This window comes from Camelus ferus, chromosome 36 (genome assembly GCF_009834535.1).
Source record: "Camelus ferus isolate YT-003-E chromosome 36, BCGSAC_Cfer_1.0, whole genome shotgun sequence".
NCBI lineage: Eukaryota > Metazoa > Chordata > Mammalia > Artiodactyla > Camelidae > Camelus > Camelus ferus.
This window is the reverse complement of record NC_045731.1, coordinates 13,910,412-13,925,251: the sequence shown is the minus strand read 5'-3', so window position 1 is coordinate 13,925,251 and position 14,840 is coordinate 13,910,412. Positions and strand designations below refer to the sequence as shown.

Below are 14,840 nucleotides of genomic sequence, written 5' to 3'. Positions count from 1 at the left end.
TACACATACATATATATATATATTCTTTTTCATATTCTTTTCCCTTATAGGTTACGACAAGATATTGAATATAGTTCCCTGAGCTCTACAGTAGGACCTTGTTGTTTATCTATTTTATATATAGTAGTGTGTATCTGCAAATCTCAAACTCCCAATTTAACCTTTCCCACCCTATTTCCCCACTGGTAGCCATGAGTTTGTTTCCTATGTCTGTGCGTCTGTTTCTGTTTTGTTTTGTAAATAAGTTCATTGGTGTCTTTTTTTTTTAGATTCCACATATGAGCGATCTCATATGGTGTTTTTCTTTCTCTGTCTGGCTCACTTCACTTAGAATGACGATCTCCAGGTCCATCCGTGTTGCTGCAAATGGCATTATTTTCTGAATGTCTTTTTACCAGACCTGCACGTTCTCATTTGCCGTGCACTCTCCCATGGCCTCGTGGACTACGCGAGCCTTTTCTGCCCACTTCTCAGATCTGCCTGAAAGCATTTGCGTTGACTACCCTGGCCTGGCGTCTTCCCGACGGACTGTGACAGGCAGATCGCGGGTTCTTTCGGGGAGCAGACTCTGCTTTCCAGTTTACTAGGAGTCTCTTTTAAATCCAAAGCATTACCTGTGGCCTCTCTCTCGCTGGTCAGAGTTTAGTCTTGGCATGGCCAAGGTCGTAGTGTTGTGCACTCAGGGATGAGTCTTAGGGAGTTCGGGGGAGCGTGTGTGGGTGGGTCAGGGCGGTCCACGGGGGAAAAGCGTTCAGAGCAACGCAGGTAGAACGCATCACTGTGATTATCGTGTGTGCCTGAGAATCGTGAAGCAGTGCTTTGCAATTAACACCGTGTTCTTTGGGCAGAGATGCTGACTCACAAAAGATCCAGTAATATCTGCTGTCACACAGAAGGGCGCCCTCACTGCATTTGCGAACGGATTTTCCGGGAGGTGGCGCCCTGCGGAGAAGGCGAAGGGCCACGAGGCAGGGTGCGCTCCCCGCGGCTGCAGCGCGATTTTCACTTAAATCCCCTTCGATGCAGGTTGCCAATTTGGCCTGCTCCATCTCCAACAACGAGGAGGGGGTGAAACTGGTTCGGATGGCGGCCACGCAGATCGACAGCCTGTGTCCCCAGGTAAGCCCCTCCTGCGCTTCGGTTCAGCGGCGGGCTCCTTGGGGTCCGCTGCGCTCGGGGCCTCGTGTCCTGCCCTCTCGCCTCTCCCTGGGAGGTGCTGCCCTCCCTCCCGGGCCATTTCAAGTTCTGCCTTCCTCAGAAGGAGCGACCTCCTCCAGTCTCTTCAGGCTTTCTGGGGCGATTTTTCTCTTTCCCACTCGTACAGACTTCGTCCTGCTTGTTCTGGGCTGGTATTCAAATGCTCCCTTATCTATGCACCTTGTCTCAACAGCTAAATTATACACCTGCACGTGTAGAACAGGAGTTATATTCCCGCCACATCCGTGCTAAGTAAGACTTGTCTGGCAAACGCTTTTGAAACCTGAGGCTAACGACTGTAACTTAAAAAAAAGAAGAAGAAGAAGAAAAGCAAACAAAAACTAATCGTAGTCTGCTGCATCTTTTGTGTTTTGTTTGTCCTTCTGAACGCTGCGAACTGGCTTCTTTGTAGAAGCTTAGGGACCAGGGTTTCAACAAGGTCTTATACTTGCTTGCTCCTCTTTTGAAAGAGTGTGGTCAGCGCATCCCCGGCTTGTTTCTAACAAACAGGTCATCAACGCTGCTCTCACGCTGGCTGCCCGGCCGCAGAGCAAAGTCGCTCAGGACAACATGGACGTCTTCAAAGACCAGTGGGAAAAGCAGGTCCGAGTGCTGACGGAGGCCGTGGACGACATCACCTCCGTGGACGACTTCCTCTCCGTCTCAGGTAATCACTCACGGGCCCTTTGCAAGGCAGCTGAAGGAGCAGAGCAGGACGAGGAGCATCCTGCAGATGTCACGGGTCTGTGTGTTAAGTGCTCTCCTTGCCCTTTTGAGCTTTCAGCCATCCCTGCAGACGTGGTGGGCGTCTCTCTCTTGAAATTCTTCTCTGTTGTGCACGTTATTTCGAGACGCTGAGTCTGAGCATTGGGGGGGGGGGGCGGGGAAACACAACTTTCCGATCAAGATGTTAGAAACCTGAAGAGATTATTTAACTAGACTTAGGTTCCTTTTTAGTACCTGGAGTTTTTGTTTGTTTGTTTGTTTGTTTTTAATAGAATGGCCTTTGATGCATCTGAATCACCCATCTGAAAAGGTATGGGATATGAGATTGGTTATGTTTAAATATCAAAAAATCAACTAGTTATTCCAATTTGGCTGTGTTAAGGGGTTTTCTTGTTTTGTTTGTTTTTTTCCCCAATAAGTGCAGTTACCCGGATCTGTGATAAGCCAGGAGGAAATGTTAGCCACAGAATGAACCCATTTGAAGGCACCTGGTAGCTCTTGAGGCTTTGAGCCTTTGTCCGTAAGGCTGTGTTAAGGAAGTGAGAGAAAGTAAACAGAACTAGTCAGCCCAGGGGACTGTGTTCCATATCTTGTAATAACCCTTAATGAAAAAGAATATGAAAACGAATATATGTGTGTATATCTGCATGACTGGGACACTGTGCTGCACACCAGAAACTGACACATTGTAACTGACTATACTTCAATTTAAGTAATTAATGAATTTTAAAAAAGAAGAAATTGGAACTTTCTTCCTTATAAATGAAGCCAGACCGAAAGATGATAGTGCATTTGAATAACGGTGCAGTCAGTTTGACCTTTAACCGGACTCATCAGTGCTGTTTCAACATTGGGCTACCAGCCAGCTAATGGGCCTTTTTCCAAACACATTTGACCAAACACATTTGGCCCAGTTCACCTAGAAGAGTTTCTTTGGGAGAAGTCGGGGAGGAGGTCGCTGGAAACATCAACCTCTTTGCAAGGCATTAAAATAACCCAATGACCCTTGAAAATTCAAATTGGCCAGGTGTTGACTCTACCCGCAGGTGCATGGAATGCAGACCTGCCAACTCAGGTGTGCCCCGGCCTGGACAGGGACCTCCTGAGGTCTGAGCGGGAGGGGCTGTGGCACTATTTGGTGGATCCAGGCAGACAGGGCCTTTCGCTGCAACAGCGTGGTTGGGGTTTCTGCGGGGATGGTTAATCTATTTGGAAACTTTTTTCTGGTTGTAGTCTTTATTTTCATGAAGAAACAGGTAATGGATTCCCACTGGGGGCCTGTGTTTAAAGCTTGTCTGAGAGTCTGTAGACCTGATGGATGATGAAAAAGCCAACTTTGAAATCATGGAGGGCAAGGCAAGCTAGACGGGAAGCAATGAGGGAGCAGGTGCTCAGTGTCTCATTTGCCTGACCCTCTGCTGTTTGCTTTAATTCTCACCAAAGTTCTGTCAGATAGGCGTCACTGTTCTGAGTCTTCTTTGAGAAAAGTAGATCACTCAGAGGGTAGATAACTTGGCAGAGTTGCTCTTAAAATCGAGATTATCCTCTTTTCAAAATCAGTATGGTTCTCAGTAAGTCAAGACAGAAGGGCATTTTCCTCTGTTGCTTCCAGGTTTCGTGACAGCTCCCTTGTCCCCCACCCCGCTCTGGCCCCTTCATTCCACTCTCTCATCCTTTCCAGAAACCTGTCTTGTTCTTCACTCCCAAAGGGCTCGGTTTTTTGACGACCTGTCAAAGAAGCTGTTCCTTTCAACACACCCGTTTCTAGGGATTGGCTGATGAAGATCTCAGGACGATGCCATTCTTGGGACTCTTGCCTCCCTGATGGCTGAGTCCTAACGACTTAAAAGATACCCGAGAAATGCATCTCTCATGAGGGGATTGGAAACTGGATAGGCTTGCTGGGGATTCGGGTGGTGGGGACAGAAGGATTGCCGCCAGGACTGGGCATCTAGTAAGTGGTCAGTCCTTGCTGGGATGGTGAGAGGGGTCCCCAGCAATGGGTAGGGGAACTCTCTAACCAGCCTCGCCTCTCACACAGCCATCCTAATAGCCCCTGGAAATCTTACTCTTGCCGCCCTTCTGTTTACAAATGAGTAGAAAACACCCATATACTACCTTTTTCAAAGCAGAATCATCTCAGAACTTAAAACTTCCCCAATTCATCCTTTTCTTGAAATGCATGTAGGAAAATTTCCGAGGGTAGAGAAAAGAGAGGTGAGGCCGTCTTATCTCAGACTGTTTCAATAGCACAAAGCTTTTCTTAATTTTTTCCACCGGGCCTGCCTCTCTGCCATCTTTCTCCCTGCCATCCCTTTGTGCATCTCATTATTACCAGCAACAAGAAATGGCTGTGGCTTCCGCTGATAACACTGCGCCGTCCAACCCCAGTGGTACAGGTGCCATGGCATGCCATGACGGGGAAATGAACAGGCACTGTCAGGGAGCCAGTCTTGGCAGGGCCCGCCGAAGCTTGCCTTTGGAGTTGACAGTCAGAGGCGGCAGGCACCTTTCCACAGATGGGCTTGACAAATAACGGCACAGCCCGCTCCGTCCTGCTGGTAGACCGTGGACACGGACCAATCTTTGGGGAAACTCCTCATTGCCACTCTGAGCTGGAGCCAAAACATTTGCATCAGTAAATTGCAAGTTTGGCCCAGGAGATATTTTGGAATGGCACTAATGACATTTTATGTCTCAGTTTCTTCTTAAGGGAATATCTATTCTGGCAGGAAACTCTATTTTGAAAACAAAAAAAGTTTTGTTTTGTTTTTTTAAAGAATTTCTCTCTTTTTTTTTTCTTTTTTCATGCTACCTGAACATGTATGTCTGAGTCCTTAATTTGTCCATATGAAATGCAACAAGTCTGGGGAGCGATGATGCTATTAACGTTACAGGAGCAAATCCAATTTTCAGATGTGGTCTGCGCTCATAAAAATGTGAAATGGCTGTGTTAGAACACTTAAAGTTTTCCCAGTGGGCAAAAACTACAATTTTTAATAGTGTCTTAAAATGAGCATCTTGGCATTAACCACATGACAGTTTAATTCTTGGGCTTGGCTCAGAAAATAGCAAGCATCTAAGATCTGAAAAAGCTATTAACTCCATCCCATAATGTCTAAAAATTTTTTTTTGTCTGCCTTTTCCCTTTTTTTTTTTTTTTTTTGACTCCAGGGTCTTGAGTTAGTTTCCTTAAAAAATTCACAGAATGAACTTTGTTTCTGAATTTAAAAACCATAGCTTTATAGCTTATAAGGACTAAGTAGTTTGGTCATTAGTGACTTTTTAACAAAACTGCATCTTTTCTTTTGAGATAGTAAGGTTGCAAAACTCCAAGGAAGTTTATCACAAAAAACGTTGCAGTCAAATGTTTCATGATGATTAAATACCGGACTTCACATCTGGGCATCACGTCCAAAGTATCTAAGTGGTTTATGCCAACGACAGAATCATCTCTGGAATACACATGCTTTTTATTATTACTCTCTCATTTATGTTATTTTCTACTTGGAACAGCATTCCTGTCTCTTTACTTAATGAATTCTTTCTCTTGAGAATACCCGAGGATAAAAATATGTAGCTGATTATTCCTCTTCAATGGACATGTTTATTTAGAATTTCTTCTTTGATTCTTCTGCCGTGTGCAAGGTGCTGTCAGATATGAAAGTATGAATCCAGTGTGGATTCTGCCTTCAAATTACTTGCTGCCCTTTTTGCTAGATAGGAGACAAGAGCGCTTCTAAACCTGTGAGCCCCAGACCTCAGGGTGTAGAGACCAGAAGTGGAGAAGTTATTACAAGGGGTCTAGGAATCCATATGTTACAGCAAAGTGTGTTACAGCTCAGTGTGACAGCAACCTGGATGCTGGCGAGAGACCAAGCAGCACTCGAAGGGTTGGAGAACTCAGGTTTATTATGCCAATGGGCCCAGAGGAGTTAACACTCCAAGCTCTAGACCCCATCTGTAGGTTTACACGGGCTTTTATAGGCTACCAGTCAAGACTTTGCAACATTTTGCAACATCATATGCAAATAAGGTATAACAAAGTGGACCAATCAAGAATGAGCTTTATGCAAATGAGGTGTTAGAAATGGACCATTCAGGAGTGATAGAAATGGACCAATCAGGAGTGAGCTTTGGGAACAAATAGAATCTTAGGGGTAAGTTCCGCTTTCCTAGAAGCAAGCTGTTTTACAGAAGCAAAAAAAAAAAAACTAGATAATGGCACCAGTGGGAAAGTAGTGGCCCTGGCTGGGGGTCCTGCCAGTCTTTTCATGGGGCTTCCCACCTCATATATACATACCAAGTGTGATTTTGTGATCAAATAATATGTCTACAAAAACAGGTCTAGCTCTTTTTCAGATACATTGTTGGTACTTAGGTTAATAAAATGCAAATCTGTGTAAAAACATTCTTGATCGTAGTGGCTTTTACATATATGTACTAACCATTGGTATAACTACTGTCATGAGAGAATTTTGATTCCTTTTTTTTGTGAAAGGGGCACCTCTAATTGGGGAAAGCTGGGAAAGGCTGAGTAAACTAGCTCAACATTTCAAAAGAAAAAGTTGATTCAGAAAACTGAGTCAGTGAGTAAACTGTAAATTAGTAAAATTAATACTTTACTCACTGATGATCAACCTGAATAACCATTGAGGAGATTAGTTGACAATTTGATTAAAAGCAATGCTATTAATATCATGGCCTCCTTCAAATATGTCTCCATTGACCCTTGAAAACCTTGGAGGTGAGGGGCACTAACGTTTCTTTACACAGTCGAAAATCTGCATGTAACTCTACAGTCAGCCCTGCTTATCTGAGGTTCATCTGTGGATTCAACTGGGCTCCACAGTATTGAGGTATTTGCCTTTGAAAAAATCTGCATATAAGAGGACCAGCACACTTCAAACTCCTGTTATTCAAGGGTCAACTGTCATCACACATATCAAAGCATATTCTTTTTCTTGCTTTCTTATTAAATTAGTTGCATATTTAAATTTGGGAAAGAGTTTTTAAAAAACTATCATTTCGTTTTAAGATATTAGGTCGCAAATTGGCTTCTTAATTTTTAAATTTTGTTAACTCCAGAGACATTAGTATCTAAGATCATGAGCACATTCCTCTGTTTTGCATTCAGTTCCAAAATCCCATCTTTTTAAACTATGCACAGCAAAGTGCGACCTCTGCCTATTCTTATATCTTGTTATTCAGAGAAAATGGCACTTGGTTGCTACTTTTGATGTGAAGACCTTTTCGGTTGCTCAGTTTCAGGGACCAGGGATTATTTTATTGTCTGGAGGAACGCAGCAGGGCAGTAAGGGAGTCCTATTGGTTTGTTAATTTATTAATTTAATTAGTTATTTTTTTGGTGGGAGTACCAGGGATTGAACCTAGGACCTTGTGCACGCTAAGCACACACTGCCACTGAGCTACCCCCTCTCCCCTAGGGAGCCCTACTGAAATTAACATTTTGTATTTAAAATCCTGTGCCGTTTCATTTGCGTAAACCTTTTTTCTCTCAGGTGCTCTTTTAGGTGAGTTTGCGTGATCCAATCCAAGACCTCGCAAAGGGGTGCTTTCCAAAAGTTCCTTAGTAAAAATGAAAACTTCCAAGTCTCTGTTTTCACAACCGTTTTTCTCTTTTACTCAGAACAATATCAGCGTTCAGAAAGTACCACTTCTTGTGAATTTAAGAGAACTAAATATTAACATGTAAACATTCCGTTTATTTTTTCTATTCTAATTTCTATTTGAAATGAAAGACCTAGAGGAGGAAGGAATCAGAAATGGATAAATAGTTGAGTGAGGAAATCGTATTGTCTGGGGTCCTTTAAGGAACATCTGTTATACTTTGCAATTTTCTTTCCAGTGTCCCCTAAGAACGAACGTTCCCTCTGAGTGGTTGGTTTAATGTAAGTAGGAGAGATGCGCAGGGACTGGGATTTTCTGAGAGTATCCTCCCAGCTCTCTTTCCTTAGGAATTTAAAAATCAGAACTAGCTCTGGAAACTTCTTAAAAGGGTAATCATTTCTTTTAATCCTTTATTAAGTGTTCATTGACTTTGGTAGTTATAATTTCTTAAGTGTTACTGGATTACTTAAGACTACTTCCAAATTGGTTCTGTTTGTTAGTGGGGGGGTGTGCATGTGTGTGTGTATTTTCAGCTTTAGTTCTTTTCTTTATTCAGAGCACTAAACTTTTTGATCATTTCCTTAGAATGCTGTCTCTAAAGAATGGTTAAGGGACATAATCACAGATCTCGCATTGGACATGAGAAAGACAAAATTGCACACTTGCAAAGCTGTGAGGGGCCAGATTGCATGTTTTCTCTAGGCTGGTGGAGAGGGAAGCCTCTCACCTTGCCTACTTGGATTCTACTTTGGACAACGGTGGAGCGTGGTCCCTGACCTTGACTCCAGTCTGAGGGAACCAGCTGCAGAATGGACTGCATTTCAGTCATGAGGAACTCTGCGACCCTCTTCACCTGACCAGTTTCCCATTGCATGTACCGTGTGCATGACACGGTATTAGAAGACTGATGGGCTGATGTGTGTTCATTTTACAGTTTCCGTTAAATGCTTCCTTAATAAAAAAACATGATCCAACTAACATCAGCCAAGTGTGACTCTGGCCACATCTAGAAACATTTCTGCTTTGTCAGGGTGGCTTCCTGTTCGTCTCTACAATCACTCTTAAAAGACTTTTTCACGCAATAAACCTGAAACATTGAAACAAAGAAAGGGGTTGTTTTTTAATTTAGTGCTTCTCAATATGTGGTTCCCCAAACTGGCAGCAGTAGCATCACCTGGGAACTTAGTAGAAATGCAATTTCTTGGGCCCCAGACCTAGTGAATCAGAAACCCTGGAATTGGAGACCAGCAGTTTCTATGACGTTGCAAGTCTTCCAGTTGATGTTCAAGTTTGAGAACCACTATTGTAACTACAAAGTACGGTTTAAAAATACAATTTCCATGTTATTAGGCATGTCTTGAGATGTGCGAGGGGACGGCTTATGAGGGTTAATGACCCTTCGATTGGTTTTTAAGTGTGTGAGTGGGGTAAAGTCATATAAATGTGTGTGCGTCCTCTCCACAGAAAACCACATCTTGGAGGATGTGAACAAGTGTGTGATCGCCCTTCAGGAGGGCGACGTGGACACCCTGGACAGGACCGCGGGGGCCATCAGGGGCCGGGCCGCTCGCGTGATTCACATCATCAATGCGGAGATGGAGAACTACGAAGCCGGCGTTTACACTGAGAAGGTGCTGGAAGCTACGAAACTGCTCTCGGAGACAGGTAACCATGGATGTTAGATTTGGCCAAAATGTCAGGACCGTGATTAAATTCTGTACCTGAATAAATCTGCTTCATTGTTTTTCCATAGGTCTTTCTGCTGCTGAATTACACATGATCACAAAAGGGGTGCTCTTTATTTTTTGAGTTTGAATTGAAATACTTTAGCCGATAACAATGTATTGTTTTGCGTGTATGTACTGCTCTGTGACTTTTATGCATTATCATTTGATTCTCACAAGGACCTTACAAAGTAGGCAGAGTTTTATGAGCTCTCATTACAGGTGTGAAAATGGAGTTTTGAATCAGTCAAGAGACTGGAAAAGAATCACAACTCTTAAAAAAATACATAGTGGATATGTGATTGGCACTTGGAATCTTGAACTTGAAAAACATTTCTCCATCTATTTCTGGAGAAGAGAAAAATTTTTTTAGTAGTTTTTCCTCTTGACAAGTGTCTCTTGGCTTCAGACCCTTCCTAAGGTCCCTCACGCCTTGTGCCATTTGTGTATGTCGGGGAATGAGAGGAAAGAGGAGGTCCAGGAAAGGAGAGAAAAACCAAAGGCTAGAGAAAGAGAATTTAACTCTACATTGGATGGAGTTATGAATGGATAATGAATCGAGTCCTGTGTATTCACAGAAGGAACTCTCCTCAAATTTGGAGGGCGGTTCTTCTCAGGTCTGGCCGTGGACTTTGGAACCCACTGGGCTTTTAAAAAATAGACATGGTCTCTGTAAGGTCAGAAATGGCAGGGTTTCAAGTTCTACATGCTAAGACATGCTGTAGAAACACGTTTCCTTCTCCAGAGGAAAGGTTATTGACAAAGACTTCTGTTAACATTGGTTAGTCTAGAACAGCAAGGGAAGACAACAGATACACAGACTGGTTGCTCTCTCTGACATCTAAGCAGAAAAGGAAGAGTGTCATGTCACACAGTAAACAGCACGTCTAGTGATTGTCCCTCTTGAGAATCCTCACGGACTTAGAATGAGACGTAATCACCGTAACAGTAATAATAAGACACATCCACATTTTAATTGGCTGAAATTCGGCACTGTTTGCTTTCAAATAGGCTTGCCCTTAGCACTCACTAAGGCAATACAATGCAAGCCACACAGTATTTCTCTTCTCATTTGGAAGAATTAGAAACCCGTATTTTACTGTCCAATTTAAGGACTTTTTTTTTTTTTTTTTTACCCTTAAGAAGAATCTCTCACATTTCTGGATCTCTCAGTTCCTAGCCCATTACTTTTTTTTTTTAATTGAGTTATAGTCAGGTTACAATGTCATGTCAATTTCTGGGGTACAGCACAATTTTTCAGTCATACATAAATATACATATATTCTTTATATTCTTTTTCACCATGAGCTAGTACAAGATCTTGTATATATTTCCCGGTGCTATGCAGTATAAACTTGTTTATCTATTCTATATATACCTGTCAGTATCTACAAATCTCAAACTCCCAGTCAGTCCCTTCCCACCCCCCCTCCCCCCTGGCAACCACAAGCTTGTCTTCTATGGCTGTGAGTCTGTTTCTGTTTTATATTTAAGTTCATTATCTTCTTCTTCTTTTTTATTTTAGATTCCACATATGAGCGATCTCATATGGTATTTTTCTTTCTCTTTCTGGCTTACTTCACTTAGAATGACCCTCTCCAGGGACATCCATGTTGCTGCAAATCGCATTGTGTTGTCATTTTTCATGGCTGAATAATAGTCCATCGTATAAATATACCACTTCTTCTTTATCCAGTCATCCGTTGATGGACATTTAGGCTGTTCCCATGTCTTGACTATTGTAAATAGTGCTGCTATGAACATTGGGGTGCAGGTGTCATCCTGAAGTAGGGTTCCTTCTGGATATATGCCCAGGAGTGGGATTCCTGGGTCATAGGGTAAGTCTATTCCTAGTCTTTTGAGGAATCTCCACACTGTCCTCCACAGTGGCTGCACCAAGCTGCATTCCCACCAGCAGTGCAGGAGGCCCCCCTTTCCCCACGGCCTCTCTGGCATGTGTCACGTGTGGACTTGTGAACGATCCTAGCCCACTACTTTCATTTTGTTGCAAAGTTGCAGCTTCCCCTGGTGCCTCTGACACTCAGCAGCACTTCTTTGGGCCAGACCCTGGGTAAGTCGTGTCAGAGCTGCGGGGAGGACACAGGGACAGAGCTCTCCGCTCAGGCCTGCTCATGGCCTGTCGGAAGGGTAACCGTGGCCAATGAGCCACAGAGCACGTTGCCAATCTGCAGGGTGACTTTGTGCACACAGAGAAGTCAGGCAGCGTTCAAAAGGCATTATGGAATTTTTTTCTTACTGCATCTTGGGGGGCCTTGATGAACAGGAGGAGGGGTACCCATTGGCTTGAAATCTATGTAAAGGCAAGGACAGTGTGCTTAGTTGATTGAATTTTTGTGACATAATTTTCACCTGAAGTCCTTTTTACTTATTTATTTAATTTATTTATATTGAAGTACAGTCAGTTTACAACGTTGTGTTAATTTCTGGGGTGCAGCATGATGATTCAGTTTTATGTGTTTCTTTTCCTCTTCTTCTTCACCACAGGCCATTACAAGGTATTGAACAGAGCCCCCTGGGCTACACAGTAGGGCCCTGCTGTTTCTCTGTGTTACACACAGTACTTAGTATCTACATTCCTGAACTCCCGATTTATCCCTCCACCCCCGCGCCCCCTCTGCCTCCCCCCTCTTCTGCCTCCCCCCACCCCCGTAACCACAAGTTTGTTTTCTATGGCTGTAAGTCTGTTTCTGTTTTGTAAATAAGTCACCTAAAGTCTTAAAAATGTAAATAATATTCTGGCAGAATTTTTTTTAACTAAAAACAAAAAAATCAGTGAAACAGAGCAATCCATCCTGGATGGCTGTTGCTAATCAAGAGTTTGTTCTTGTATATTAATTGTCAAAGCTTTTAAAATTCTCCTCCCAGCCCTTCCTGGCCGTGACTGAATACTCTGGGCACAGAACTAAAGGCACCTTCATGACTCTGAGGTCCACATCCAATTCTTATTTGAGCAGCGAAGATGAGCAAGACATTTGGATCCTTCCTATCTTTCAGGATCTGTGGACGATAACTAGGGAAGCAGCCAGGTAAAAGCGACTGACATAGGCAGTTTGTAAATAGCTAGCAGGAAATGCCGGAACGCCCGTCGGGGGAAAGTGGATGTTAGTGGGCTAACAACTGGAACATACAAGGCGTATCAGTTATGCTGCTTCTGTCCGCAGTTGTTCTTTATCCTAAACAAGAACAATATTGGTTCTTTATGGGTAACTGGAGAGGCTGTCAAAGAAATGAAGGCAGAAAAACTTTAGCTGTTAACACACTGATTGCTAATTAAAATTTCTGGAGGGTGTCCTAGACACAGGGAGTTTGAGGAAGAACCTAAGATCAGTTCTGTGACTGTGGGTTCCCGAGTTTTGTCGTTTATATAGATTTTACAGACTGGGTCAGCCCCCTTGTTGGGGTCTGTCTGTGAGAAGGAGGCCCACATCCTCAAAATAAAACCCCCCTAGACGTATCACTAATACCCAGATTTCTACCTTTGGGCTCATGTTTTGCTCCTGGTTTTTTTCAAAAAACAATCTTAGAGCACCATAGAATTGGTCCCTTTTTTTATATATAAGCTTATCACACTTTGTCCTGAGAATACATTTTCTTTTGGGGAGAACACAGGGCGGTGGGCAAGGAGCGGACGGTGCCAAGAAGAAGGATGAGGAAAAAAGAAAAAGAGTCGAGGACATGGGAGACAAAATGTCGTGTTTTCGTTTGCCTTGTCACACCAGCCTGCCAGGTTCTTTCCAGTTTTGTATCTGAGTTGTTAGATTCAACTCTGAGGCAGAAGCTCGCAAAGTCTGTATCACTGACACCTGGGTCTTGTGAATTCTTTCTTGGGGTGGAGGAGGCGACCCTGTGCGTTACAGGGCACGTGGCAGCCTCCCTGGCCTCACCCTGCCGGCGTCTTGTGGGACCTCTTCCCTTTCTCACTCCAAGTTGTAACCATCAAGGTGTCTCTAGATGTTGCTAGATGTCCTTGGGGTGGATAAAATAAACTCCACTGAAAGTAACTGCCACAAGGGAAAGAAATTGTCCAAAATAGGAGCAAGTTTAAACAAGGCAAAATTGAGCCCATACACTATGGCCACAGGGTCTGGTGAAGGGAGTGGAATGAGAGCCTATTACAAAAAAGCAGCAAAAAAAAAAAAAATTTTTAAATAAAAAGAATGGAAAAAGGCAGCATGCTCAACAAGTCTTGACTAGACCAGACTTTGCTGCTAAAGGAGTTTGCAAACACAGGCCAGCTCCTGTTTGAACATCTAAACGAGGCAAGGGGAGAGCGGTCCCTACTCTCCCACCTGACTACCTTCGCAGAGTGCCTGCAAGCTGAGCGGGACCCAGACAGTGACAAGACTGTCTGTAGTTTATTCTCCATCAGTCATTTGACTTAGTAGAGAGTAAGTGCATTTTGTTAAAGAGTGCTGTTTTTGTTGCTAAGAATGCTGATTTACATTTGAAAAAAACAGTTTTGTAGATTATTAGTATGCTCAACATTCTAGGCCAACATTATATAAAAGTGTACCTATTTATTTTTTATAAAACGCATCCGGGCTGATGGAAACGCAGTAAACTTGAAGTACAACGGAGCCATTAAATAACTGACATATTAGATGGGCTCTCCAGTAAAGCCTGAATTATAACCAATTGCCAACAGCTTGGGAGTGAGCGCGCCCCTGCTGACACCCACCCTCTGAGAGATCTCGTTTACAAAGTCAGGTCGCGGTGGAACGTTGAGGAGGGGAGAAGGGACATTCAGTGGTATTACATTTAGATATACAGAGAGTAGCTCATTCTTCACTGAATGGGTTATATTGCAATGCCATTCTTGTAAAATTTGATAGCTGATGCAAGTTGGTGTCATCGTGAACGTGATCAGGTTGAGAGAGAGATCTTTGAGACGGTGCCCGCAATTCCCTTTTTAGATGGGATGAAAAAAGAACAGAAAAAAAATAAAGGATTTTTAATGAGGATGTTGATATTGAGCCCTTTGTGTGTGGAGATAAATTTCCAGTGTTGCAGAGAACACATGAGCCAAACAGATGGTATAATTTTTTTATTAAGACTTTTTTTTTAAAAGAATAATTTAATGTTCATAGCAAAACTGAGGGAAAGGTACAGAGAATTCTCATAGTCCCCTAGACTCTGTACACACTTAGCCTCCTCCGTTATCAGCCTCCCCCACCAGAGTGGCTCATTTGTTACCATTGATGAACCTACACTGACACGTTCCAATCACCCAAGTCCACAGCTAAGATGACGATTAACTCTTGGTGTATATTCTGGTGCATTTGGACTAACGCTTGATGACACGTATCCATCATTAAGGTATCACGCAGTGTATTTTTCACTGTCCTAGAAATTCATTATACTCCATCTATTCATCCTTCTCCCCCCAACCCCCTGGCAACCACTGATCTTTTCACTGTCTCCATAGTTTCGCCATTTCTAGAAGGTCATATGGTGGGAATCATAGAGTACATAGCTTTTTGAGATTGCCTTCTTTCACTTAGTAGAGATGGTGTAATTTTTCCTTTCATGCTTCTGTAATGT

General features: G+C 43.1%; 1 protein-coding gene across 5 annotated transcripts in view; it reads left to right on the top strand.

Moving 5' to 3' along the window:
- The window catches only part of CTNNA2 (catenin alpha 2), a 944,841-nt gene that overhangs the window by 849,854 nt on the left and 80,147 nt on the right, over positions 1 to 14,840 (top strand). For all 5 annotated transcript variants that reach the window (XM_032474170.1, XM_032474172.1, XM_032474171.1 and 2 more), the window contains 3 exons: positions 1,027 to 1,119; positions 1,708 to 1,864; positions 9,019 to 9,219. In XM_032474170.1, coding sequence (XP_032330061.1) covers positions 1,027 to 1,119; positions 1,708 to 1,864; positions 9,019 to 9,219 — 451 coding nt within the window. The remainder of the gene's footprint in view (positions 1 to 1,026; positions 1,120 to 1,707; positions 1,865 to 9,018; positions 9,220 to 14,840) is intronic.